The sequence below is a fragment of the Uloborus diversus genome, chromosome 4, assembly GCF_026930045.1.
Source record: "Uloborus diversus isolate 005 chromosome 4, Udiv.v.3.1, whole genome shotgun sequence".
Lineage (NCBI taxonomy): Eukaryota > Metazoa > Arthropoda > Arachnida > Araneae > Uloboridae > Uloborus > Uloborus diversus.
The window spans coordinates 31,966,682-31,992,699 of record NC_072734.1 but is presented as its reverse complement, the minus strand read 5'-3'; the positions used below and the strand labels follow the sequence as shown (position 1 = coordinate 31,992,699).

The 26,018-nt window shown below is 33.2% G+C and overlaps 1 protein-coding gene across 1 annotated transcript in view; it reads right to left on the bottom strand.

The window, feature by feature from the left end:
- The window catches only part of LOC129220012 (protein ced-11-like), a 41,749-nt gene extending 15,951 nt beyond the window's left edge, over positions 1-25,798 (bottom strand). Inside the window, exons 1-7 of the mRNA XM_054854340.1 lie at positions 25,706-25,798; positions 24,429-24,681; positions 20,104-20,185; positions 19,962-20,016; positions 13,985-14,099; positions 7,657-7,800; positions 1,461-1,691 (exon numbers count right to left, since the gene is read on the bottom strand). Of these exons, the coding sequence (XP_054710315.1) occupies positions 1,461-1,691; positions 7,657-7,800; positions 13,985-14,099; positions 19,962-20,016; positions 20,104-20,185; positions 24,429-24,681; positions 25,706-25,785 (960 nt within the window). The 5' untranslated portion in view covers positions 25,786-25,798. The remainder of the gene's footprint in view (positions 1-1,460; positions 1,692-7,656; positions 7,801-13,984; positions 14,100-19,961; positions 20,017-20,103; positions 20,186-24,428; positions 24,682-25,705) is intronic.
- Positions 25,799-26,018: the final 220 nt, after the last annotated feature.

The window sequence follows — 26,018 nt, the reverse complement described above, 5'->3', positions numbered from 1 at the left end:
TTATTGTTTGTGACTGTCACTAGCTATGCGACAGCAAAAAAACAGCAAATGCTATTGCAGATTCTAGATTCCAGATTCACAAACATTCAAATTGCCTAAAATACCTACCCCAAATTCATCACCAACTTTCTAACCAGTAGAAATAATCAGAAATGAGCAAAATTTTAATGCAATTATTTTACAGCGATTTTGATTTCGAGTGCAATTCAGTCTGTTACTTTTAAAATATGAAATAATTATCACACTTAATTCCCTATAAAAAAGAGGAGAGGGTTGAGTGAACCTATCAACTGCATTAATGTAGGAGCCCAGACCGGGGCGCCCTAGCAACAGACTGCCTTGAGATGGCTGGAGCAGCCGGGGCCACCGGGAATCAACATATCCCACAAGTCTGCGCGACGAACGAAAAAGAACCAAGGAAACGAGAATGGAAGGACGCGCTGGAAAGCCACCCGAATAGTTTTCGCTGTGAAGTGCCGTGATTGATAATGTAGAATTGATCTTTGATTTCATAATTGTAAATAGCTGTTGTATATAGGTTCTAGTATTAATTAAAATTTCCTTATGAGTGTTAATTGGAATCGTTCATTGAGTGACAGGGTCTTTAGTGTCAAGATCAGAACCCATCGGATCCCGCAGTAAGCTTTGATTATTTTTGGGCAATTTACCTGTGATCTTTCACACTGGACAAAAAAAAAAACTGAATAAGGGTGATAAATGACTGAAATTAGATAAATGCAAACATTTTAACTGAACAAGTGCAAAATCAATTTTTAGACATTCTATTAATTTTTTTTTCCTCCAATGACATCAAACCTTCCACAGCCATAAAAGCCTGAGAAGTTGGAACTTGATGATTAGATCTACACTACTTATTGCTTTAAGTCTACACTATTTAATTGAGTTTTAGACCTTCATTATTTATACGTATAAATGAGTGACCGCTCCATCAGTCTTGCGCAAAAAAATTTCCCTCCTTTTCCCTATGTAATTTTGTTGTAACCCATCTTGATTTGATTTAGTTAATATGTACCATATGTAATTCATTTGCACTAATGAACGATCCTTTTTAAGTTTTTACATGCACTGTTATCGTTTCAGCTGTAGTTTAAATGTATGCAAACGTTACTGAACTTCTTAAGCTATTGCATACACTAGTATTGCTTTTACCCAATTTGCAGATTATTTGCGAATTCACTTATCCGCGATTACTGTTCCATCCTATTCTTTGGAGAATTGGGAGCTTAATGTATTTCAAAATAACAAAGGAGATGCTTAGTATAATGATCACAAACTATAAAGAATATTCAGAAATAAAGCAAGGAAACTAATAAAATGACAGAAATAGCTGCGCAGTATTAAATTTCTGAACAGGGTACATAAAGATTTCAAAACAAATGCATTATTTATACTGTATAAGTACTTCAAAATGTAAATTTAAAAATCAGTTGAAAACCTACCATTCTTTTCACTCGATAAAGTAAGGGTCCAAGAGTAGATGAAACAGGAACAAACATGACAGTAGTTCGATAATAAAAATATAAAAGTCCTAAACAAGAAATAACTTTTCCAGCATAGGGGTCTTGAAATATATTAAGATTTGAAACACGGAATAAGAAATAAAACAATGCAAAAGAAATCATGTAAACTATTTCAAGGCATGGTCGAAACAAGGAAATATTATGAAGTGCCTGTAAAAGAAAAGAAATACATTTAAGTAACAAAAAATATATATCCCATTACATTCCTTTTAAATCTTTCTGAAGTTAAGAATTATTTAAAGCCTAAATTTTTAGAATTTAAACAAGAAATGAAATTTAAACATCACTGTAAATGTTCCAATTACATTAACTCAAAAATTAAGAGAGTGAAACTACGCATCTCTTCAAGAACTAGATAAAATAGAATTTGGAATCTCCAATACACAAAGGGAATTAGACAAAATTCATTAAGGACACATGAAAATAAGTCTAATCTCAGTCACTAAAAATATATCTCATGAGAAGCGAACAGTCAATGGAGTCTTTAAATAGAACTATAATGGGGCTGAACTGTAATGGAGCTCAATGGCTATGTTTAATTGGCACAGATGATATTTCTTAATGGTAGAATCATTTGCTGTTTGGAATGTAGTTGAAGAAATGGAGTTATTCTACCACTAGAGCCTGGATTATCCCGCCGTACCCCGTATCAGCCAGTATATGCCAGAAAACTCTGGGATCATCAGAGTTTTGATAACCCTTGCCTAGTCCACTCTGGGATGCATAAAAAAAACAAGGTTAGAAGAACACATTAAATTTAATGTAACAAATGTATGTCTTAACTTAAAACAAATAAGATGGGCGCCACATATACTTATTAATACAAATATACAGTATCATTTTGTTAAAATATTAATTAACAACACTGTAGCCCCTCGTTATATCGCGCCTCGTTATATCGCTCATTCGGATAGATCGCTCTTTTCTTCTGTCTCCCGAAATATTAAAGCCTAAAATAAGAAAAAAACTTTGCTTTAAGTTTGAAACCATTTCTGAAAACATATGGTATTGCACTGAGAAGGTCTCTTTCTTCTTTATTTTGTCAACGAACAAAAGGAAGCAATTCTTCTGAATTCGCTGGAAAAGCAGCAGCAATTTCTGTCATCCAAATGTACATACCCGCACAGTACATTTCAGTTTAAGATGGTCTGTAAACTACTTGACATCTTCTTTTGTATTGATACATTGCCTTTACAAGGAGTGAGAGACATCAAGCAAGTGTCATAGTAGCCCATGTAGAAGAGAACATATGCCCTTCTTTTAGTACAGAAAAGATTTGTACTTGGTTGCACAAACCAGGATTTGCATCAAAGAAGGGAATAATGATCTGGACGGGCGAACTAGTTTCCTGGAAACAATCTGGTTTCTTTTACATTTCACATCCTTTCTACAGCAAGTAAAATGGATTAGAAAACCTACTCGGAATAAGAGGGTGTTGGAATGCTCATTCTTATCTCGCGGTAGCTCAGAAAGATCGTCTTCATTCGCCATTTGATGATTTTAACTTTCTGACGGTGAAAATTTACTTAAATTTCAATCTTGTTAAATTTCAATAGGTGTGATATTACCCACATTGAAACCATTAGAAACTAATGTCAAAAAGAACGAATGCCAATTTACCTGTGTATTAGACATAACTATTTTTAATGCCCTCCGTTATATCGCGCTTTCGGATATATCACTCTTTTTCTTTGTCCCCCGAAAAGCGCGATATAACGAGGGGTTACTGTATTATTTTTATTATTATTATTATAAGAAAAAACTAATTGTAATTGATAATGAATTGTTTCATAAAAAGTTAAATTAAAATGTAGCAAACATTTGAAATCCTATAATTAAAATATTTTACTGATACATAAAGACATTAATATAGCTTTTCAATGAATTTTTTAAAAAAAATTAACTCTCTAAAGGAATTTAAAATAATTCATTAAAAATTATAAATGAATTACAATTACTATGATTGTTTCCAAGACATTCATTCAATTGATATACAACTAAATCTAAAATTTTCTTATTTTAATGAGAAACACATTTTAATTTTATCTCGCTTTTTTCGCTCTGAAATATGTCTGTACTTGGCTAAGCAAAAAAAAATTTTAGGCTTTTTTTTTTTTAAATTATTCCTCTGATTTGCTTTTTTCACTTTCTAGAACTCTTAGGGAAACTGAACAACAAACTTCAATATAGACAGAAAGTGAATTATGAAAAGTAGAAAAAAATGTCATGGGATTGTTTAATAAACCTGTTGCCCCCAAACATAATAATTTTTTGAACTCACTTTGCATAAACGTATGCCAAACCTGTTCCTCAAAGATTTGTACTGTATTTTATTATGATTTGAACATTCACTCCATAGTTTTATCCAATAACAATTTATAAACTCTTGAACCAAAATAAACGCATAGACCTTGATAAAGCATTTTTTAAAAACTTTTAAAGAGAAACTTATAATGCGAGGACTTTGAAATTCTGACCCACAGCCTTTTTATGTGTTGGAAATAATGTAGTTGTTTTTTAATTGTTACCAAAAACAATGGAAAATGGTACCAATTATAAAGTTTAAAAACTTCCATTTTTTCAGTTGCAAACAACAATGAAAAATAGTAATTATAAAGTTAATTTTGTTAATAAATTTGAGAAATTAATTTCAAGGCTGAACTTAAACCAAGCATATGAGTCAAGTTTTTAAAGTGCAATTCACATTGCTTAAGTTCAGCTTTGAAATTAGTTCGTTAACTTACATTAACAAAATCAACTTTATAAACACTAATCAGCTTCAGTTTTTGGCGACAATTGAAAAGCGGATTTCAAGTATTGTTCAGTAGCCTCATTGCTCATAACCTTTTTTCTTCATTCAAATCTACAATTTTCCTGCTAATATGTCTAAGTCAAGCACAGAATGACCAAGAAGCATGATGTGAGAGAAAACATGCACCTGACACAATTAAAAATGGAGCTGGCCACAATTTTCCCATGGACCCCACTTTACCTTACATAAAATAATCATCAAGAAATAAATTATCTCTGTAGTAAGAAAATGTGGAATTCAGATGTTAAATAAAACATACTGCACAAAATTTAAATTATTTATAAAAAAAAAACATTCATTTTTTAGCAGACAAAATAAAATCTATATTTTACATGAATTCAATCAAATATGTTTGATGTAAAGACGTGCTTAAGCTGTATGTGACTTAAAGAATAATTATTCACAATTCTTGTATCTAAGTGTTTCAAGTTCAATAATATTCTAAAAATACATAGAAGTAACAAAAAGAAAAATGAATTTTGTTATTTTGATTGCTAAACATGGGACAATTTGCTTTCTTCAGTAGTTTAAATTTCATGAATTTAATTTGTGAGGCATGATTTAAACTGGTTGGCTTTTGAAAAAGGAGCAAAACCACACTTGCGGTGTAAAAAAATAAATAATAATAATGTGGGAACAAGCTGACAAGCCTCCCAACCCAACTACATGACAAGAGATTGTGCAGTAGCGCTGCCAGCATCTACGTGGCAGCAGGAATATCACCATATCGTGCAGAATAGAATAGAGAGTGCGATTGACTGCGGTCAAGGGAGGGGACCTGTGTGGTTCCCGCCCTTTGAAAGACTTGGCTGAGGTCAAGTACCGCTTCAAGTACCAGAGCTGAAAGGTACCGTGATACCATGTACCAGATTAGGACCGGATGCTGTGGTATCCAGTAGTTACAGGACATTCATATTCACATGTAAATAGATCATCATCATCGTTGAAGAACCATTTGTAGATAAGCACCTAATAAATGATTACTCAGTTAACGTGGAAGTCTATGTGTCCTCCCACAATAGTAATAAATTAATTAATCAATAAAATAGCAATCTTTTATTGCTGAAGAAAGCTGAGTGATGGAGCGATGAAAGAACATTAAGCAATGATTTCTGAACAGGGTTTGTACTCAGTTTCAGAAATAAAATGAAGGATTTTTGGAGGAGTTTTGAAGGAATAAAATGAGATTTTGAAGGAGTGCTAATGGAGTGTCATTAAATGATGTCGCACTTCATTCGTCGTATTTGACCCCCCCCCCTTGTCACAAAATGTCACACTTCACCTTACTACTCCTAGTAACCTGTCATAACATAGTGTTGTAACAACTCTGTGATGTCACTTTTTATCACTCTTTCTCTTACCCTTGTCACAATTTCATGAACCCAGCTCCTCCTCAAGTTATGACATCAAACATGGATGACCCTTTTTACATTGTCAGAACTGCGATTTACTAAACAATTGTTTTCTTTAACACAATTGCTTAATATAATACATCTACTGTTTGACCATCGATTACATGGAAAGGCTAATATCCGGTTTATACGCGGAAATGGACGTGTCTATTACTTTATGGGGGTGTTAGTTGGTTTGTTTCAGATGTTTTGCCTCTCTATTATTTAGCCTTAGTTTTGTAAAAATGAAAATTTGCTCACAGCAACATTTTTTAAATCTAAAGTATATTTGATCTATATTCTCACGGAAAAAATTAATTGATTTATTTATTCACAACAAAGTTTTGAGCTTACCATTTTGCTTTTTCGTTCGTGAACAAAATGAAAATATTGTATTTTCTTTTTGTTGTTTCCATGGTAACTATTTTTATTTCCATTTATTTTATTTTTGAGAATGCAATAAATGAATAAGGAACTAGTGACATTATAAAACGCGTGCATCGAAATCCCATCATTATTTTCCCTTCTCCCCTGATAGATTCATTCAGATAGAATCGTCTTTACTTAGCAGATTGCCGAATTACATACAATCCATGGTCAAACAGTACTTATGTATTTTTAAATATTTAAATAATAATTAGACAAACTAAATTTTGCTGCTGAGAGTGAGGTGGAGGGAAAAGCAATAGTTATAAAACTTGAAAAAATAGCTAAGCACCATTTAAGCATGTTTTACTTCACTTATGAAATGTCTTAGTCATCTAATAATATTTTCACCTTCAACTTTTATGACTTCTATGCTCTATTTGTAAATCACATCTTTATGAAAAAAATAAATATACGAAATTACTACATCAAAATCGTAAATATACCTTTGCCCTAGTGACAATGTTAAGTTGCCGATTGAAGTATTTTAAGTCGCTGTCATAGAGAAAAACTATGTAACCTTGAACAAAAAAGAAGGAGTTTTGAAGGAGATAAAACCAAAATGAAGGAGTTTGAAGGGCCCTTTAGGAAAATTTCCTGAATGAAGGAGTATTGGAGGAGTTTTGAAGGAGCATACGAACCCTGTCTGAAGTTATTTTCATGTTCTCTCAGTTAGAATTTAATAGCATTTAGTTTGTCAGACTAAATAGACTTATACATGATATAAGCAACATTAGCAAGAAGTACTGTAAAGACATTACTTATCAGCATTTCAATTCTAAATAAACCTTTATTTAGTGCTTAAAATTATTATTTATATGAGCGTTCATTAAATTCATCCAGGGGTCAAAGTTGCAAAAACTCTCAAGACAGAAAATTTTAAAAATAAAACTGGGCGTGTCTCAAATTTAGTTTTTAAGTAAATAAAGGATTGAATGTGGGACTTTATACATCAAAAGGAAATCTTTTTGTCTTCAAAAAGTGTTCCAAATTGAAAACATCGATAAACACAATGAAGAATCATGATGATTGCTTGAAAACTAAAATCACAACAAATTATCTCACTTTATTCAAGAATAATTTCTTTTTCAACATTGAGTAAACAGTAACAGTTTTTGTTTAAAAAGACTGTACAGCACAAAGTCAATAAACAGCTAGTTTGTCTAACATTTTCCCAGATTTCCCTTATTCACAGATTATTTATAACTTTTTAACTTTTATTTTGTTTCGCTAGTTCCGCACCTAAGTTTTTTTTTTTTTTAATGGAGATCTGTCCAAAGACAAAAAAAACTTTCACCCTATCATTTATTTATATAACTTTACAGTTTTCAAACAAATACCCTTTTATTTAACATAAAAATATATTTTTTATTTATTCCTGAACCTTCCATCACATATATTTGAAACTGAAACTAAGTGTTACCATTAATGGTAAGTATATTAAATTATTAAGGACGAATATACATGTCTCTTTTTTTCCAGTTACCTTATGTGAAGCATAGATTCTGTAGCTTGTATCAACAGCAATTAAAAGTGTCCATGCACAGATGGTAATATCTAAATATAAATTTCCACAAGAAGGCCACATCACTGCAGCACTAAAAGCCATCAGGAACAAAAAATAAAACATCTGCAAGAAGGAAGAAAGTAAGTTTAGGAAATAAAAATTTGTATCAAAATATATTTAACCAACAAATTTAAGTAAAATAGTTACGGGAATTTAAGTTATTATCCCATATGACTTTTTTCCCTGACATGGCTCAATTAAACATGCAAAAGTAAAACTGCTCTGCAGCACTGAGAGACAATTCAACCCATATTTGTATTTCAAAGAAATCATTTACACAAAAGTGCAATTAATACATACAAATATGATGACCAGCAACAGGCTCTGGGCCCAGCTAGGCTGGTCTCAGTCAGTTTATTAGACCCCAAAGAAGATCAATGGCCCTCTTAAAGCTATCTTTTAAACAGTGGCGTAACTATGTACCGCAAGACCCGCAACGCGGGGGGGGGGGGCAGAGTCAGAAGGGGTCCGAAAATTTTTTAGCTTTGCTTTCATTCAATTTTATAAAATTTTTCCGTAAATCAAACTTAGTTTTAAATGCTTATATTTTTTTCTGGGGTCCCCTAGAGCACCTGAACATGTTGACCAAGGGCCTCCAATTATGACATTGGGGCCCTAGGCAAAACACTTTTTCAGGGCGCTCTTGCAGATAAACATTACAATTTTTTCCATTTGCTAAAACAGTTTCAGCCATTTGCGGCCCCCAAATAGTAGGAGCTTTGCCATGGCCTCAGTAAACAGGCCCTGAGTAGAGAGAAGAGGGCCCATGGCCAAACTTCCATGCGTGAAAACCAAACTTGGCTCTTGGCTTAGTAATATTGCCTTCCCTAGGCCAAATGCCATGGAGAGAAGGGGAAAATCGCTGAAAGAAAAGGAAAAGAAGGAAAAAGTCCTGATTGTGCCGGAGCTCGGAAAAAGACAATCAAGAGAAGTTTTTGGGTTAGACCTGGATTGTGGGAGGGGCCGGGGCAGAGTCAGAAGGGGCCTGAAAGTTTTTGAGCTTTGTTTTCAATTTTGTGAAATTTCTCTGTAAATCAAACTTGGTTTCAAATGCTTATATTGGTACTAGGCCCCCTAGAGCCCCAGAACCTATTGACCAAGGGCACCCTAGGACTAACGATTTTCGGGGCTCTCTTCTAACCAAACATTACAGTTTTTGCCATTTGCTAAAACAATTTTAGCCATTTGGGGACCTCAAATAGCAGAGCGTGAAAATCAAACCTTGGCTCGGTGCAAAAAGTATCATATATTGCCCTCTGTAGACCACCTGCACCCCGAGTCCTTTAAAATTACCGAAGATCATCTAGAATTGTGTTTTGGGAATTTCAACATCAAAACATTTCCGGAAGTTTCATCTTCGACCCCCTTTCCCTTACATAACATTCTAAAAATGCATTTGTGGACCCCTTTTGAACTTGCCCCAGACCAGAATTTTTCGAAATTGAAGTTCCATAAAGGCAGTTTAAGGATAGCTTTACAATCGCGATTTTAAAACTTCAGTTTTGAAACATTTTCAAAGACGGTCCCCAAAACTTGCTTTCGTTCTTAATATCACCAACATTCGCTTAAAATTGCGTTTTTGGAATTTCAATTCTGAAAATTCTATTGCAGAGTTCCCAATTCAATCCCTTCTTGTAGCGTCATCAAAAGTGGCCTACAATTACGTTTTTAAGAGTTTCATTTCGAAAAACTTCTGGGGTGGATCTCGCGGAACCTCCCCCCCCTCTCCTTTTCATAAACAAAGGTGTCTAAAATTACGTTTTTGGAACTTCAAGATCGAGAGATTTTTGAAACAGTCCCTGTACCTTCCCCCAAAGAGAACTCACAATTACGTGTGTAAAAGCTTACGGAATTACAGATAAGGCTCCCGAACCTTCCATACTCCTAACATCACTGAAGAACATTAAAAGTCACTATTGTAGAAATTCGAAAACCCTGGGGCCGAGTTCTTAAACTTATCCTTTCACCTAACGTCAAAGGTGGCATATTCCATTTTTAGAAGTTCAATTTTGAAAAATTTCTGGGGATAGCCCCCGGCAAACCGTTGTTTTAAAATCATCGAAGGTCTTTTAAAATTGCGTTTCTCGAACTGCAATACCAAAATATTGCAGGAAGAGGGTTACTGACCCCTTTTCACTGCGTTACCAAAAATGGTTTACAATTGTGTTTTTTAAACTTCACTTTCAAAAACTTTATGACAAAGTACCCCGAGCCTTCCTTATTCCAACACTTTTTTTGGGGGGGAGGGATGGATTATTGCTTTTGGGGGGAGTCTTCACGATATTTAGGGGTACGCCCTTGCTCTTAGGGGGGGTGGGCAATCCTGAATGTAGATTTATACGATTTTTAGTAGGGGGCCCAAAATCAGATTTTGCTGGGGGCCTGAATATTTGAAGTTATGCTACTGCTCTTAAAGCCCTTGCCTCTTCCCATAAGCTGTTCCAAGCGCCCATAACCCTACAAAAGTAGTAATTTTTCCTTATTTCCAGGTTAGCCTGAGATTTGAATAGGCTATAAGCATAAGCATAAACACATTATAGGCTTATACAAAGCATATATGTTTATGCTCAATTTTGTACAATAACTTAAACACTTTGAACAGCATGTGAAATTCTATGAATATATATAAAATGGGATCACTTGAATAATAAAGTTTATTATTTGAAGTTTTTACTAGGCCAGTCAGTTAAGAAAGTCAGAAGGGGGTAATTGTAACACCTAGCTTCGTGAAATTAATGCATTTGCATACATGTGGACATGGGTTTTAATGTTTTTGAAGTAATACACAATGAGTATACTGCCCTGGGAAGGCAAACAGCAGTATCTCCAAACATTTCAGCTTTTGAATTTTTTTTTCATCTATTTTACTTGAGCTGTATAAACTTGCGTATTTGGTTTACGCTGAAAATAAGACATGAAAAGAACGTCAAGTTCCAACATTTTACTATAGTTTGTGGGGAATAAAAAACACATTTCTTCAAGTATCTCAAGAATTCATTTTTGCAGATACTTCATTTAAACTGTCCACGGCAATATGTATTTTTTGACTCCCCCCCCCCCTCACACTCTCCTGGAAAATCTGAAATGATGGCGCTGGTTATAACCTAAGGGAAGATTGACATCAGATAGTTGAAGCTTTTAATACAATCTGTAAAGAATATTTGTTCATCGTAAAAATGTAAGTGCTTCAATATCCCAGCTACTTTCAAGCTGGGTGGCTTAGTTTACATAAATAGTGTTTCCCCCAGACCAAAATAGGAGCAGGATGCTTCCAGAAAAAAAGGCACTTTAATTCAATTAAAAGGGCACTTTTAAATAAATTGCGTTGTGGACCAAAAATCATGAACAAAATTGATATTTTTGAATGAAATACTTATATCTTCCTGGATATAAGTGATACTTTCCGGAAAATGTATAAACTTACTGTACATAATAAGTAAACTAGTAAACTTTCTAATTGCTCAAATTTATAGTTATCACTAGTAGAGCTATCATTAGCTATTTACAACATTCGGAGCTATTTCTTAGAAGGATGATCAAAAAACATTTTTGGTTTCATCAATTTGTTGCTGGTCACCTAAATGCATGGGTGATTTAATATTTACTGAAACAGATCAGCTGCAGCATACCTTTTATACGTGACAAAAGTTACAGAATAATTTTTCTCTTATTTCTCAAAAAATTCTTAAAAACATGAATTTTTGCAAGTGATGCAGTTCTTTTGTCAATTACTGTGCATAAATACATCATGATAGAGATTAAAATATTGTTTCTTTTTTTTTCAGAACTTAAAAAGGACTCATGTAAAACCAACCGAAGAAAATAGAAAATGTTGAGGTAAATTTGTAAACAGTCAAAATAATCAACGTGTGGACGAACCAACCAAATATTGCTTTCTGAAAAGGTAATTGAAGTGTATTTTTAGTGATTATGCTACAATAAAACAGTGTGCTAAAGAAGTTGCATGCAGCTAGTTCACCTTTTAGAAAAATAATTTTAAAAAATCACGCTTAAATCAAATAAAGAAATTAACTGTAATGTACTTATTTTCAAAACCTCATTTGACTTTGCAGGGGAAAGTTACATTTTCTTTTCAAAAATGATAGGAAAATAATTTCTTTATTATTTCACTGCATAAGAGCAGCAACATTCAAGCAGAATTTAATTTTTTTTAAAAATACTTTAAGTTTTATGGCAGGCAGTTTGATAAATTTTATTTTGCTGATAAAAAGGCAAATATGACAGCATGATACCCAAAATTATTGTTTAGACTAGTTTTATGCTTAAGAATAAAAAATCTTCCAGTTGGTACAGGTAGATTTTAGCGGCCTGTAGCGGCTACGCTGTTTTGGTGACGTCTGTTCAATCTGCTGTTTATTATTCGATCACTGATGCCATATCTCCGTGACAAGTTACACTATTGAGCAGTACATCCAAAGGATAAAACTTAATTATCAAATTGAGAGTTCATTTGTGCAAGCATTGCAGCCATTTTACGGAAGATACAGTGACCTTTCACAGTGGTCTATGGCAGTGTTTCTTAAATTGTGTTCCGCAAAACCCCAGGATTCCACGGAGCTCTCTCACAGGTTCCATGAGATTTGTATATTTTCTTTTCACACCTTTCAATTATATCACTTAAAAAATCGACAAAAATAACCCCTTTTCAAAAATACATTTACTGTCACTTTCGCATCTAATCTAAGCATTATTACCTATTTGGGATAGCCACAATGGGAACAATTTTATTTCTCGCTTGAAATAATGCAAATTTTTGACTATCAAAAATAACATAAAATGGTTCCTTTAAGGATTTAACTTCGAAATTGTTTCGAGATCAATCCCCAAACGGTTATTTTTCAGCTAATGTCTTTAAGGATAACATAAAATTGGGTTTTAAAATCTTCAATTTTGAAAAAGTTTCGGATCAATGTTGAACAAATTTCGGGAAAGCATCCCAAATCTCTCTCCTACAACATTACCAAATATTGCCATAAATCACGATTTTTTACATCAATTTAAAATATTTTGCCCTTGATACTAGCCACTCTCCCAGTATTTACGGCAAGGCTATGGTGGCTTGATCAGTAAGGCGGTCTTCATTAATGGTGACTAAGGGACGTTAAATATTCTCGTGGTCACAATGTGCTCTAAGTGAAACAATACCTCTGGGGATGCTGAACCAGGGATTGCTCGCTTACTGGTCTGGTTCAAAAAATCAGAGCTGTTTTCAGGGTTCCATCCAACTGGTTAAACCACAAATAGTGGCAGGTACGGGGGGATTCTGCAGTGAAAAGGAAAAGTACCTATATAGCAGCAGTTGAAAAGACAATTTAAGGAGGGGTCACGAGGGTCTAAATGATTTAGTTCTGTCTAAGGCCCTTATATACACAGTGACTCTAGAGCTGTATGAGAGAACACACAGTGACATCAAAAACTCTAATTTGTAAATAAATTTAAAAAATGTTAAAAAATAAGAGATATTTTTAAAAAAATTAATTTTTTAAGGTTTAAAAACTTTTTATACATAAATTTAAGTGAATTATTAACACTTTTGTAGGTAAAGCACATCAGCATTTCTTTTCCTGATTAAGAAGATATTTTAATCATATAACTCATGCATAAATTCTGAGGTTATTTTAAAAATTCTGATTATTTCTCAGAATTACAAATAGGAGTGTACTGGTATTTTACAATAAGAAATAATAATTAGCAATCATCAATAATTAAAATGATCTATAATTATGTGTATTTAATTAGCAATTTAATGACAAATAGTTAATGTGATTGTCTATTTGAGTTAAGAACCTGGCCATTCTCCAAAACAGAATACTGGCTGCGCTACTGCAAACTATTGAAACACCAGGGGTTCCACAAAAAAAGTGAGCATTGAAAAGGATTCCACTAATCAAAGAAATTAAGAAACGCTGGTCTATGGGATTACACCAACCAACGCCAAGTTTATCAGGCAACAATGAATGGCTGTTTGGTGTGAATTTTGGACTAGCAGTGTCTTTGCTCAGTACTTTTTTGAAAAGAGTTTCGTTAATACCTCACACACATCTTGTTTTATTCCATTTCAACATCTACTAGCTCTTATTGAAAGACTCTTTACTACCCAAACAAATAAGTAATTAAACATATAATGTTTTTTGTTTATAACATATCTGTTTTGGTATTTATTCAATTAAACAAAATGAAGAAACCAAATTTTACTCAAATTATATTGAAAAATAATTCCAATTACATTTGAAACGTAAAATCTTGTTATAGGTGCACTCCACATCCAGTAGATCATCAGCCGTATCGGTGGATAACGATATTTAGCTATGGGTGATGTAGTCGTTTCCTCATTAGAAGAACTAAAAAAAATAATTAATGTTAGAGTTGTTTGTAGAACAAAGCATACCCATACATGTCCCATACTTTTGGTTACAATGCTTTAAAAATTGAAAAGAAAGAAAATACTCCATGCATTTTTGATAGCTTAGAGATAAAAATATTTTAAATCAAGGAATACTTTATGTAGTCCAGTCAAAATGTATGTATGGAAAAAAGGCTAAAATAGCTAAATGTGATGTAGAACTGAATTTTAAATACAGTCGAATCCCGATTTAATGAACCTCTATTTAACAAATTTGGCAATTCAACGAATTTTTATTTTCCCCCCACTAAAGTGAAAGCAAAAACCCCTATTTAACGAATCACAGGGTTCTTACTTTTCCAGCAGATTAAAAAATAAGGCCTTAATATGGCTTTTTTCAGGCACATTTCTAACTATATAGGGCCATTTCACAACAGTCGTGTAGCAAGAAATTAGTTATGTTGGAAAGAGTTTCACTTATAAACACATAAATAGACAAGAAATATATATAAGTAAATACAATTGCTGTAGTGTTTCATTAGCATTAGGGGGGGGGTATTTATAACTCTGTTCCTTCCCATTCTAATTCCACTACATGTCAATACTTTCAATTTTAAAGATAGTCTCTGAAAAAAATAAATGATTTTTAAGGTATTTTTATGAAGACGACTAAGATGTGCTCATTTCTGGCTGTAAACTGGATGTTCACCTTTTCATCTCGTGAGTAGTCAAACAGTAACTCCTAAATTATGATTTTGAAAAAAATATACAGTTGATGTTCATTACAACGACCCCTGATGTCCAAACAAAACTGGTCGCTATAATGGAAGATCACTATAACTGAAATATGGAAAATGTTTCATGTTTTTTAGTCGCAGTTCAAAATACTGAAGTAAGTTTTATGAGCTACAAAATATTTAAAAAGAGCATCAAGAAACAAATAAAATAATCGATAACTAGAACTGAAAATACAAAATAGTAAATACTGCATATAAATTAAATCTAACTTTAAAATGATACATTTAATGACAAAATTTAGACACATGGCAGTGTGTCAGCCAAGTTTGGAAATCAGGCGACACATCTGCCAGTGTGTATCTTACACGAACTATTTCAAGCTACTTTTGACTCCCTCATTTCTCAAAAACTATTAAATCTACGTGCTTGAAATTTTGTATGTCTAATAGCGCTGCCTAGCAGACCTATAATCCTAAATTTCATGAATGTACCTCTTATAGTTATGGAATTATTACTATCTGAAAAGTGTCATTTTTTACACTGACTCACTCACTCACTCACTCATCAAAATGTTTACGAACTTCCAAATGTCTTACATACTTGAAATTCGGCATAAAGATACATTTTCATGCATACATAAAGGGAAAAATCTAAAAAGTCAAAAAACTACATTAACCCCTTGAGGACCAGCGCATGGAAAACGAAGCGCTGCTACGGGACCGAACGTTCCGAAATGGAACGCCGCCATCGGCCCGAGCATTTACAGCAGTTAAGCCTAACTGAACAAAAATATTCATATAAAATCAGCATTTCAAAATAATGACTTGAAATTTTTAAATTTGCTTAAACAATGTACTACTGATTACTAATTATTAATATAAAGACTATTACATTATTAGAAGGGAGTGAAACAAGTAGAATACTAAAACTTTAACTATGTGCACAAAGATAAATAATATGTGCACAAAAACAAAGTTAGAGTTAGACATCGTGAGTGTGCAATCAAAGAAAAAGAAATGTAGCAAAAAATATGTTCCTTATGTAATTTTAATTAAAACAACTTAGGTCAACGAATTTAAACTAGTTAAATTCCCACGCAGCAAGTCTCAAAATTGCTTCATAATTCTCTCGAAAACATTCCCTTTCACTCACTTCGCTAACCATTTTTATTGCAATGTTCCAGTCTCCAAATAAAAAAGAATAAATAAAGAAGAACAATATCAGAAAGGATTCAAAAATAATCATAAACTTCAGTGCCGCTTGAAATCATTCCTGTACTCTCATCGAACGGGGAATCCCAAAAGTCTGGAACACATACGCAAAAATATTTTAACCTTCCTCCCCCTCCCCCATAATTTATTCAGCTAGATGTATATCTCTTTCAATTACTCGCAACAAAAAAAGAGAAGCAAAGATATAAACAAGAGCAATTGAGACCTCATAAATCGTATGCGCAGAGCAGTGATTCACTGTTGTTTACATAAAAAAAAATCTATCCTATTGAGAGGTCCAAATAAGAAACCAAAGCGTGTACATGAAGGTCAAATACCATGTGACTCGAATATGATCAAAGTTATAGCCATTTAGCGCCATCTATTATCGTTTAAATATTCAATTCAATCGTTCCATTTCGAGAAAGCGTATATGTGACGCTGGGACGTCAACGTCGATCAGAACGCGTAGCGGATACGTGCCGCTGGACTGATAAGAGAGGAATTGTTGCGTAGCGTCCGCGTGACGCTGGGTGCGAACGGGTTAAAATAGCAAAAAACTACGCTATTTTTTATGAGCATCACGGCATTAATCACTTCCCCGCGCAATTGCAAAATATTTCGCCAAATAAATCAAAACAAATGGGCTCGTCAAACGTTGTCAAAACAAGGTTGTTGTGAAGTTTTAAATTAACAATTTAATTTCTAATCAAAATGGGGCTTGAAACAATACTCTAAGTTCCGCTAAAATGATCCATCAAATAATGAATTTCGCATATCTAGAGCTAAGCCTTTAAAATCAAAAATAACCAGCTTTAAAATTTTATAAAATTTTAGATCTCCATTAAATGCAAAATTTTACAGGAGGAGCAAAAATGGCAGCAATGATTTCAACAATTGAGAAATATTTTCGTAAATTCTGCATATTTTACGATTTACGTTATGATAATCCCCCCGAACAATAAAGAAACTTCAGACAGATTTTGAGATGAGTCTTAGCAATTTTCCTAATTGCCGACAAAATTGAGGAAGCCAAAGACCAAGAGCTAATGTACGTTGGCCTTGCTGATAAATGGGAAAATAGATGATTATTGCCCAAAACTGGAGATCGCGCCAAGTCCCCAGTTATCAAAATATTTTCATAACTTCTAATAAAAAGGAACCGCAAACCAGTGCACCGTAACAGCAGGGAAAAAAAGAAATCATATGTTTTTAATGTACGCTTTTGCATTTATAACTGTCTAAATTAGAACATAACCTTTGATTTAGCTTTTCAAAAAGTAATGATATCCCAAACAAAACATAAATGTGAAAAAGAAGCCAAGTTCGATTGAATTGAGGTGCGGGAAAGACGGTGTCACCGACAAAAAAAATTCAGATCTAAACAGTTACCAAGTTCCATAGCAGTTCCTCATGGAAGTTGGATTTTCCCATGTTCTTCACTTCATTTAGAAAACAATTTTTTACTTTCTTTGATATTGGATTTAAAACTTGGCAAGTTTGAAAAAAAAATAAATAAAAAACATAGTGATGACTAAAACTTGCCGCAAGTCTAAAATCCATTATCAAAGCAAGTAAAAAATTGTTTTCTAAATGAAGTGAAGAACATGGGAAAATCCAATTGCTATGAGGAACTGCTATGGAACTTGGTAACTGTTTAGATCTGAACTTTTTTTGTCGGTGACACCGCCTTGCCTGCACCTCATTTCAACCGAACTTGGCTTCTTTTTCACATTTATGTTTTGTTGGGATGCACCTTCACATAACCCATTTTCAAAGTCTGTGTTGTGAGCATTGTCCAGACAGCAACCTTAAATTTGTTGAACTGATGATGCAATTGAAAGTAAAGTTTATTCCAAAACATTTATTGGGACGATGGATTAAAGAAAATTTCTACTTTGACATGGCTGAATTGACAACGTCAACTACATCTTACAATTAAAAAATCCCCTTCTTCTTAGTTATTTTTGGCAATAAAGATGATCAATCAGGAAAAAGTATATCTCATTTTCAAGATTTATCTCCATCACTGAGTAGGGGCAAAACTAACCTGGCAGCATTGTGAAGGCTACACAGATCCTAATCACAGCCTTAAGAAAGATGCTGTCAGTTTAGGATTCCCCTGACTATAACTGCAACCAGTTAATTTTAATTTAGAAATCATGATTTGCTTCTACTTTGTTTTTTTACAACTATTTCTTTTCAAAAAGCCCAACTCACACTGTCTATCAATAGTGCATGGTTAATAATTTCTCCCTTTCATCATCAAACAACAGTGAAATCCCAATAATCCAAGATATAGGGTGGCATGGTAACCACAGATAAGCGAATTCTGGGGATAATCTACAAATTGATTTAAGACAATACAGTGTATGCAATAGCTTAAAAAACAATAACCACTGCAATCATTTAAACTATGGATAAAAATAATAAAAGTGTACACAAAAGCTAACCAAGGATTGTTTATTATTGCAAACAAATAGCACATATAAGTGTGCAAATTGTATAAACACATTAACTAAAACAGTTCAAATTAGGTTACTCTAAAAGCTCATAGAGGAAGGGAGAGGAAGTTTCACATGCAAAGCTGGTCTAGTTACTTGTTAAGGCACAAAAGTAAAATTCAGGTTTCAACTAGTTGGATTTCAGTGACCTTGGAAGGTTTGAAGTCATTAGACAGGAGGGGTGAGCAATAAATATAATTGTCTAAAAATAAATTTTCACTTGAAAAGTTAAAATGGGTATATTTCTCAGCAGTCAATCACCAAAAAAGAAAAATTTGTTTTGACGATTGGCTGTACAGTGACTGTTTTGCAGTGACTGTGTGGATGGACAAGCGTTTACTGTACTTTTCATGGAAATATTTTACCTTTAGAAACATAAAAATGCTATATAGTAGTTTTGAATTACAAATAAGTTGAAACTTAATTTTGAACTTTATATTGAAAGGAGCAGTTTGGGCACTCTAATGGACGTTAAAATAACATTGCATCTATGGAATAGCAAACGGAATTTCATCCATGGATCGCTAGGTCAAGATCATGAAACCAATGGAAGCGTTGATTGAAATAATCTTTTTCCACTAGATGGTGACATCTGGGTTCTTCAATCAGGGTGTGAATAGATCATAATTTTCAAAAAAGAAAAAAAATTTGGATTACTCAGATTTTTTTCACACTTTAATCGGATTTTTTAAAAGAGATTTTGGGAATTTTAGTTATTAATTTTCATTTGTAAATATAATTAGATTTGAGACTGATATTTAAAAAAAAACATATTCAAAACACAGAAGCAAAGAGGAGTAGTGCCAAAACTAATATAATTCAGAGACAACTAGAAGAAATGGTAGGAGAAACTCAATTTTTTAATGAAAACCTGAGGGAGTTGGATGTTTTGCATGTATTTCACTCAAAACTTTGAAAAGTTAACTTTAAATCCCACTGCTTCTAACTGCCTCATTTCAAGTAATACTTCACCAAAAAACTATTATAATACACATTGTTTTTAAAATGCAAATGTTTATGATTCAAATCAAATTTAATATGCACAGGAATAGAGCAGCATAAATACAAAAAAGTAGAGGAAAATGAACAAATTCAAAAATGTTATGTAAATAAAAATCAAATGTCAAAAAAAAAAAAAAAAAAAAAATCCAAATCTTAAAAGTGAAGTTTTTGAACTAAAACCCGATTTAAAAAATAACAATTGATTTAAACAGACATTTTAAATATGGTTAACTATTTGTAATACAACCCCAGTAAAAGAAACATTTTTAAACTAAGCACTTAGTTAAAATAAGGCAAAATGAAATGTATCATCAATATATAATTCAGAAATGTACTTTAAATTTTCTTACTGAATGACATGTAGAAACTAATTAATGAACAAAATATAGATATGTGTATATTTACACTGTAATGAGTTGTTGCTCTTCTGGTGAATGATATGTCTCATCAACGTTGTAGTCTAAATTTAAAAAGAAAAAATAGATGAATTTCTAAGTTTAAGCTTGAAGAATGAAAATCTACTCAAAAATTATTATGTGAAACAAACCATCTCTATCAGTATCATCACTTTTTTCTTTGAATCTCACCCACCAGAACATTGGAAAGATGAAGAAAGCACAAAAAAGAACCTAGAAAACATTAATCAGCATTTTTAATGTAAGAAGGCCAAGAAGGGTGATAAAATTTGCATCAAAAATATGGCAATTGAATTTTTACATCAGTTGATACATACATAAATCTGGAATAATATTACAGTAGGTTTCAACAAATAATAATACAAATTGACTTAGCATTAAGGAAGAGCAACAAAAAGCATTTACTAAAGATGGATGATTTAGGAGACTACATAATTTGTAATTCATTTTTATCACTGAGATGTTCAAAAAATTTTTAAACAGGACTTAAGTGATAAGCACTACATTTGTAAACACTATGTCATCACCTCAGAGTAACCGTAAGATATATAAAAAACAAAAAGTTTAAGGACTTACTAACATTACAAAAGTGCCATAATTTAGTTAAACAATCGGAAATATTTTGCATACAAAACATAACTTTGTGTTCACGGGCATAGCCAGGATTCATGTTAGGGAGATGCAAAGGCCCAACAAGATGGTGGTTTTTGGTTTAAAATTACCATCAGCCATTTTAAAAGTCATTTTTTTAAAGCTATCATTGACGACTTTACGCAAGGGAGAACAGTTCTTCTCCCCTCTCCCCTGAAATATGGTTTGAAATTAAAGTATCAAAGATCCCGTTTCAGGCTAGGTTATAGAGGCAGGTAAGGGGCTTTCCTTCAGAAATGTTTTGAAACTAAAGTCATAAAACTAAATTTCAAAATTTCAGGTTTAGTTTTTCGTTTTTTTGGTTTGATTGAAGGTTCTCCTCTGAGGAGAGGTAGTTGCCTCCCTCTGGCTACGCCCATGCTTGAGAATACAGTATATTTCAGAAAATAAGACATTTCATTAGTAGGAAATAAATAAACACAGAGCCCGAGTTTGCCAAGTCTATAGAAGTATTCATGTTTTGAACAATACATTATGTAGACCCTTATAGTTTTACTAATTTAAACAAATCATGTAAAAACTTATATTTTAGGGACTAATAAAACATAACTTCTAGAAGAAAACCACCACTTTTGACCACAGCTAAAAAAAATATGAATGCTAACTATAATAGCTCACTTGTGCAGTATAAGTCTCAAGCAATTTGAAAACTAAGTGAAGATCAATAAAATGTACACATTTAAATCATTGAAGTTAATATGCAAATTAAAATGTAAGCACTAAAGAGCAAGATAAGGATAAGAAAATCACAAACATGGACCTACTAACTGTAGTATATAACGCAGTTTGAAAATGTTGATGAAAATCTGTTCACTTGGGTTTGGTAGCACAAAGATAAAGGATTTTTTATTAATTGAAATTGGCAGAGTTTCTCAAATAAAAAATTAGTGCTAAATACCCTTTGACGCTACACCATGAAGACAAGATCCGTTTAACATTATGAGGTCACAAAATATGCTTGGGTGAGAGGAACTTCAGATCTAATGGCATGCTAAAAAAAATTGAAATGGAAGCATTTTATATTACCTTAAGTAATAAAAACAGCAGAGTTAAAAAATATTCTGTAATGACGACTGCAGACAATGGTAGCATTTGTGGCATTTCCCATGCAAAATGTAATAAAAAGTTAATTTTGAAACAAGTAGCATATGGTGATTTTCCTTAGCAGAAATGAAACAGCTCTAGCATCACTGTAATTTGTTGGTAACACAAGTCAACAAAAAAAAAACTTTTATCTGCATCCTGTATTTAAATAGTCAATTTCTACTAATTTTGGGTCGAGAAAAAGGAATGTGGTAAGGAATTTTTTTTATCAGCTCATTTTCAAGATACATAAAAGCCCACTGAAGATGGATACACAGCAACCACATATTAGTATATAGGTAATGTTAAAAGGGGGGGAATCTTGTGCAAAAAATGTTATTAAATAGGTCCTGTTTTATTAAACCATGTCAACAGAACAAAAGAAAAGGTGGACAAAATAGAGTTTCAGAGACACATCATTCATCAATAGCCACAAGACTTCTGTAGGGATTGCTTGACCAACTGTTTTCAGTTCTGGTCTTCTCTGCTGCTTAGAAATACTTGTAATACAACCCTTAAAGGCTTCCTGGGTGTTTTTTTCTTCCCTCGCAAATATTTCTTCAAAAGCAGTGATTTTCATGATTGGGCGTATTTGAAGGGCCAATAAAAATTCTCTCCTGAATCTTAGCTTCAATACATCTTGGAAATTTCCCTCTAAGGTATTGGAAAACCATCTTTGTTCACAAATTTTACGAAGTTCTCTATTATCCTCAGCAGAATGAGCATGGGTGGAAGCAGAAATGGGTTCCCAGAATTTAAATCTTTTCCCAGAATTTAAATTTCTCGAAATCCATTTCGGTTTTATATAGTGAAATTTTTCATACCAACCAGGGGTTGAAGTTTAAAAGACAGTCAGTCCCGTGGGGAGAGGGGAGCAGGTTCTATTTGTCAGGGGAACAGAACATTAGTGAGAATTCACTATCCTAGTTGGTGCTGTATCTTGAAAACTAGAGCTAATCTCAACTTTTTATGGTGATTTTCGTGTTTAGTGAGGCAAAATACTTTGGCAATAGCTATTTTTGGGCTAGATGCATTTTTGGTGTTGACTAATATTATTAAAGGTTAACTACACTGGCCTCAAAAAGTTAAGGTACAATATGTTTTTCGAAGTCACCACAAAAAAAAAGGCAGTAACAATAAAATGCATAATTTGCATGAATGATAATGACAAACTTCAAAAGAATTTATGAAAAAACCATATCTATCACTTTCATTTTATAGAAAAAATTATATCTTTATGAGTGAAAAAAAAATGCAAATATCAAGCTTTCGTACTTTTGTGTGTAAATTGTGTTACTTTTCAACTGTTGTTGGCAGTTTCGTGACAATAGTCAATAGAGTTTAGAAAATGTCTCTGAGATGTCGTTTACCCAATTCATTAAGGTGGCGGGCAGTTGATGGATGGAAATGGATGAGTCTCGTAGTATTGTTCAGCGACTTTGGGATCAATACCAATCCGAAGATTCTGTGTCCAGAAGACCTGTTCCAGGCTGACCAAGAGCTACAACATCTGCAGAAGACCGTTTTCTAGTTCTTTCAGTCTGAAGGAGAAGAACCACTACTGTGCCGCAGCTTGTTGCAGACCACTTTGTAGCATCAGGAAGAAGAATCTCTGCTTCTACAGTGCGAAATTGTCTTCATAATCTTCATAATGCAGGTCTCTATGCAAGACGACCAGTTGTTTGTGTTCCCCTCAACCCACAGCAGCGAAGGATCAGCTTATGCTGAGCAAGAGAACATGTTTCCTGGACCCAGCAGCAATGGACTTCTGTGCTGTTTACAGACAAGTCCAGATTTACATTGGAGAGTGACTCAGGGCATCTACTGATCTGGAGGGAACAGCCCACTAGGTACCATCAATCCAACACAGTTGAAAGGCGCAATTATAGAGGTGGTGGAATCATGGTTTGGGCAGGGATCTCGCTCGGTGGTCACACTGACCTGCATGTGTTCCATGGAGGAACTCTGACTGGTCTGAGATATCGGGATAAGATTGTTGATCCATATGTCCACCTATATGCTGATGCTATTGGTAATGATTTCATTCTGATAGATGGTAATGCACGACTTCACCAAGCTATGATTGATGAGGAGTATCTTGAGGATAAGGGTTTGGAATGAACCCGAAGGGCCAGCACAATCTCTGGACCTGAATCCGATAGAACATCTTTGGGACTATCTTGGAAGACAGTTTGCTGCTTTAAATCCTTCTCCAAGGTTGTTACATGAGCTGGAACAAGGCTTACTCTGTGTCTGGTCTTCGTTTCCTTTTCCAGTGTCTGAAAACTTAATAAACAGCATGGAAAATCGATGCCGCCAATGCATTTAAGTTAGAGGAGGACACATTCCTTATTAGAACCCATTTCTGTATTGTTTCTATGACATTTTACTGCTTAACACTGTGATGTTCTGTTTTCTTCAAGAATGGACTTTTCCGCAAAGATTGCTTTTTTTGCTATAAAACATTTTTGCAATACACTTATACAATATCTATGATGCATTCAATAAAAAACTACTTAATGCACATATCCTCCAAAAAATTTCTGTTTCTGCATTCATTCATTTGCAAATTAGACACAAAAAGCTGGTTGTACCTTAACATTTTGAGGTCAGTGTACTTCTTAGTGACAAAATGTGGTGAACAGGTATGATTAAACAATGCAGAAGTATATTAAAAAAAAAGACTTAGCATTTAATTTTTCTCAAATAGTTTAATTCTTACCTTGAAATATGAAGGAAAAGTCACAAATCCCCAGTTAATTTCACGCAGCTTGATATTTCCCATAAATTTGTTGGTCAACCACTTCTGACAGCATGGATGTGAGACAAAATCAAAATTTTTAGCTTGAGATGCTACATCAATGATTGAAAGCCCGGACCATTCATGACTTCTTGTATCAAGATTATTATATGCTTTGGAAGGAGAGTCATTGTAACACAAGTCAAACACGTTAAAAGCCATAGTAGCAAACTCCCTGAAAATGAATGAACAAAGTAATTTGGTTTAAAAAAATCATTAACAGGATAAACCTAATACTGATATAAATCCAAATGGATTTCTTTAAAAAAAATCAATTATGACAGAAATTTGTCATAAAATTTTTAATTCTTAATTCATATTTTTATAGTTTGTGATTTATTTTTTTTAAAAAGCACTTAAATATCACTAATTGCAACATTGATTCATGTTATGGCTTTAAATAGACTAATTTCAACAAATTTTCAGTAATCCAGGAAATTTTACCTTTACTATTCATTTGCATTTATTCAGCTGTGATCATTAAGTTCAACATAATTTTTGTGTCTAGATTTTACAAACTGAAGAGACTACTTAGAAAAAGCTCTAAAACTCATTGCAGAACTTTTCCCAATATCCTCATCTAATTTCAGAATGTAGCATTGAAGTTCCACCCTTAGCATCAAGTTTGTTGACCCTTTTTTTTTTTTAAATATTCTGCCATATGTAGTCTGTTTCAAACAGATTGGTAATTTTTAGAAAACTCTTCTTAAGGTAATACAGCAGTTTTGTACAACTTACTGAATATACCTGTTGGTCTGTGATGCATTGTTTATGATAAAAATTTAACTTTTTAGCAGAACATCGTTTTAGCAAAACATGATGAAACCAACAGCAGGTGTGCCATCTGCCATTATGGTGAAGTAAAAAGTTATTTGTGCATATAATACATTGGTATAATCCTCTCCACATGAACTTCATTTCACTGACCTAGTACATAGTAAAACTGATAGCATAAACAAGGCTATAAAATTTCTATTTGAAAAAACAGAGTCTGGGGTTTTAACACGTATTTTTCAAGTTTTATATGTATTGAGGTGGTAATATTTAAAATTTGTTCGCATTTATTTTCTGTTTATGACCTACTAAAAAACAGCTTGTACTTTTTTTTTCTTTTTTCTATTTCAAAATAATAAATGAAACTTTTAGTGAAAAGATCCAAAATTAAATTATTTACTTCAAATATTTAAAAGAAAACTTACTTGCTCAGATTCACAATTTTATCTTTAGCCTCTTCCTGAGTAACATAAAAGCTGAGCCTATTTAACAATAATGAAGACATAAGAGCAGTTATAATGGGCTGATCTGATTGGCTCCAGAGCAATACTGCTAGTTTTTCTCTTTTTGTCATCAAAGCCCAAAGAATTAGAATGTATATGGCTTTACGCCTTGAAACGTCCTCAGTGAGAGTTTTATCTATGTCTTCATCAAGAGTTTCATCCGTGTTTTCAAATAAGGTTCTCAAACGTATAAAGAGGGGTATACCAACTAACTGCTGAAGTACCCAATTTAATT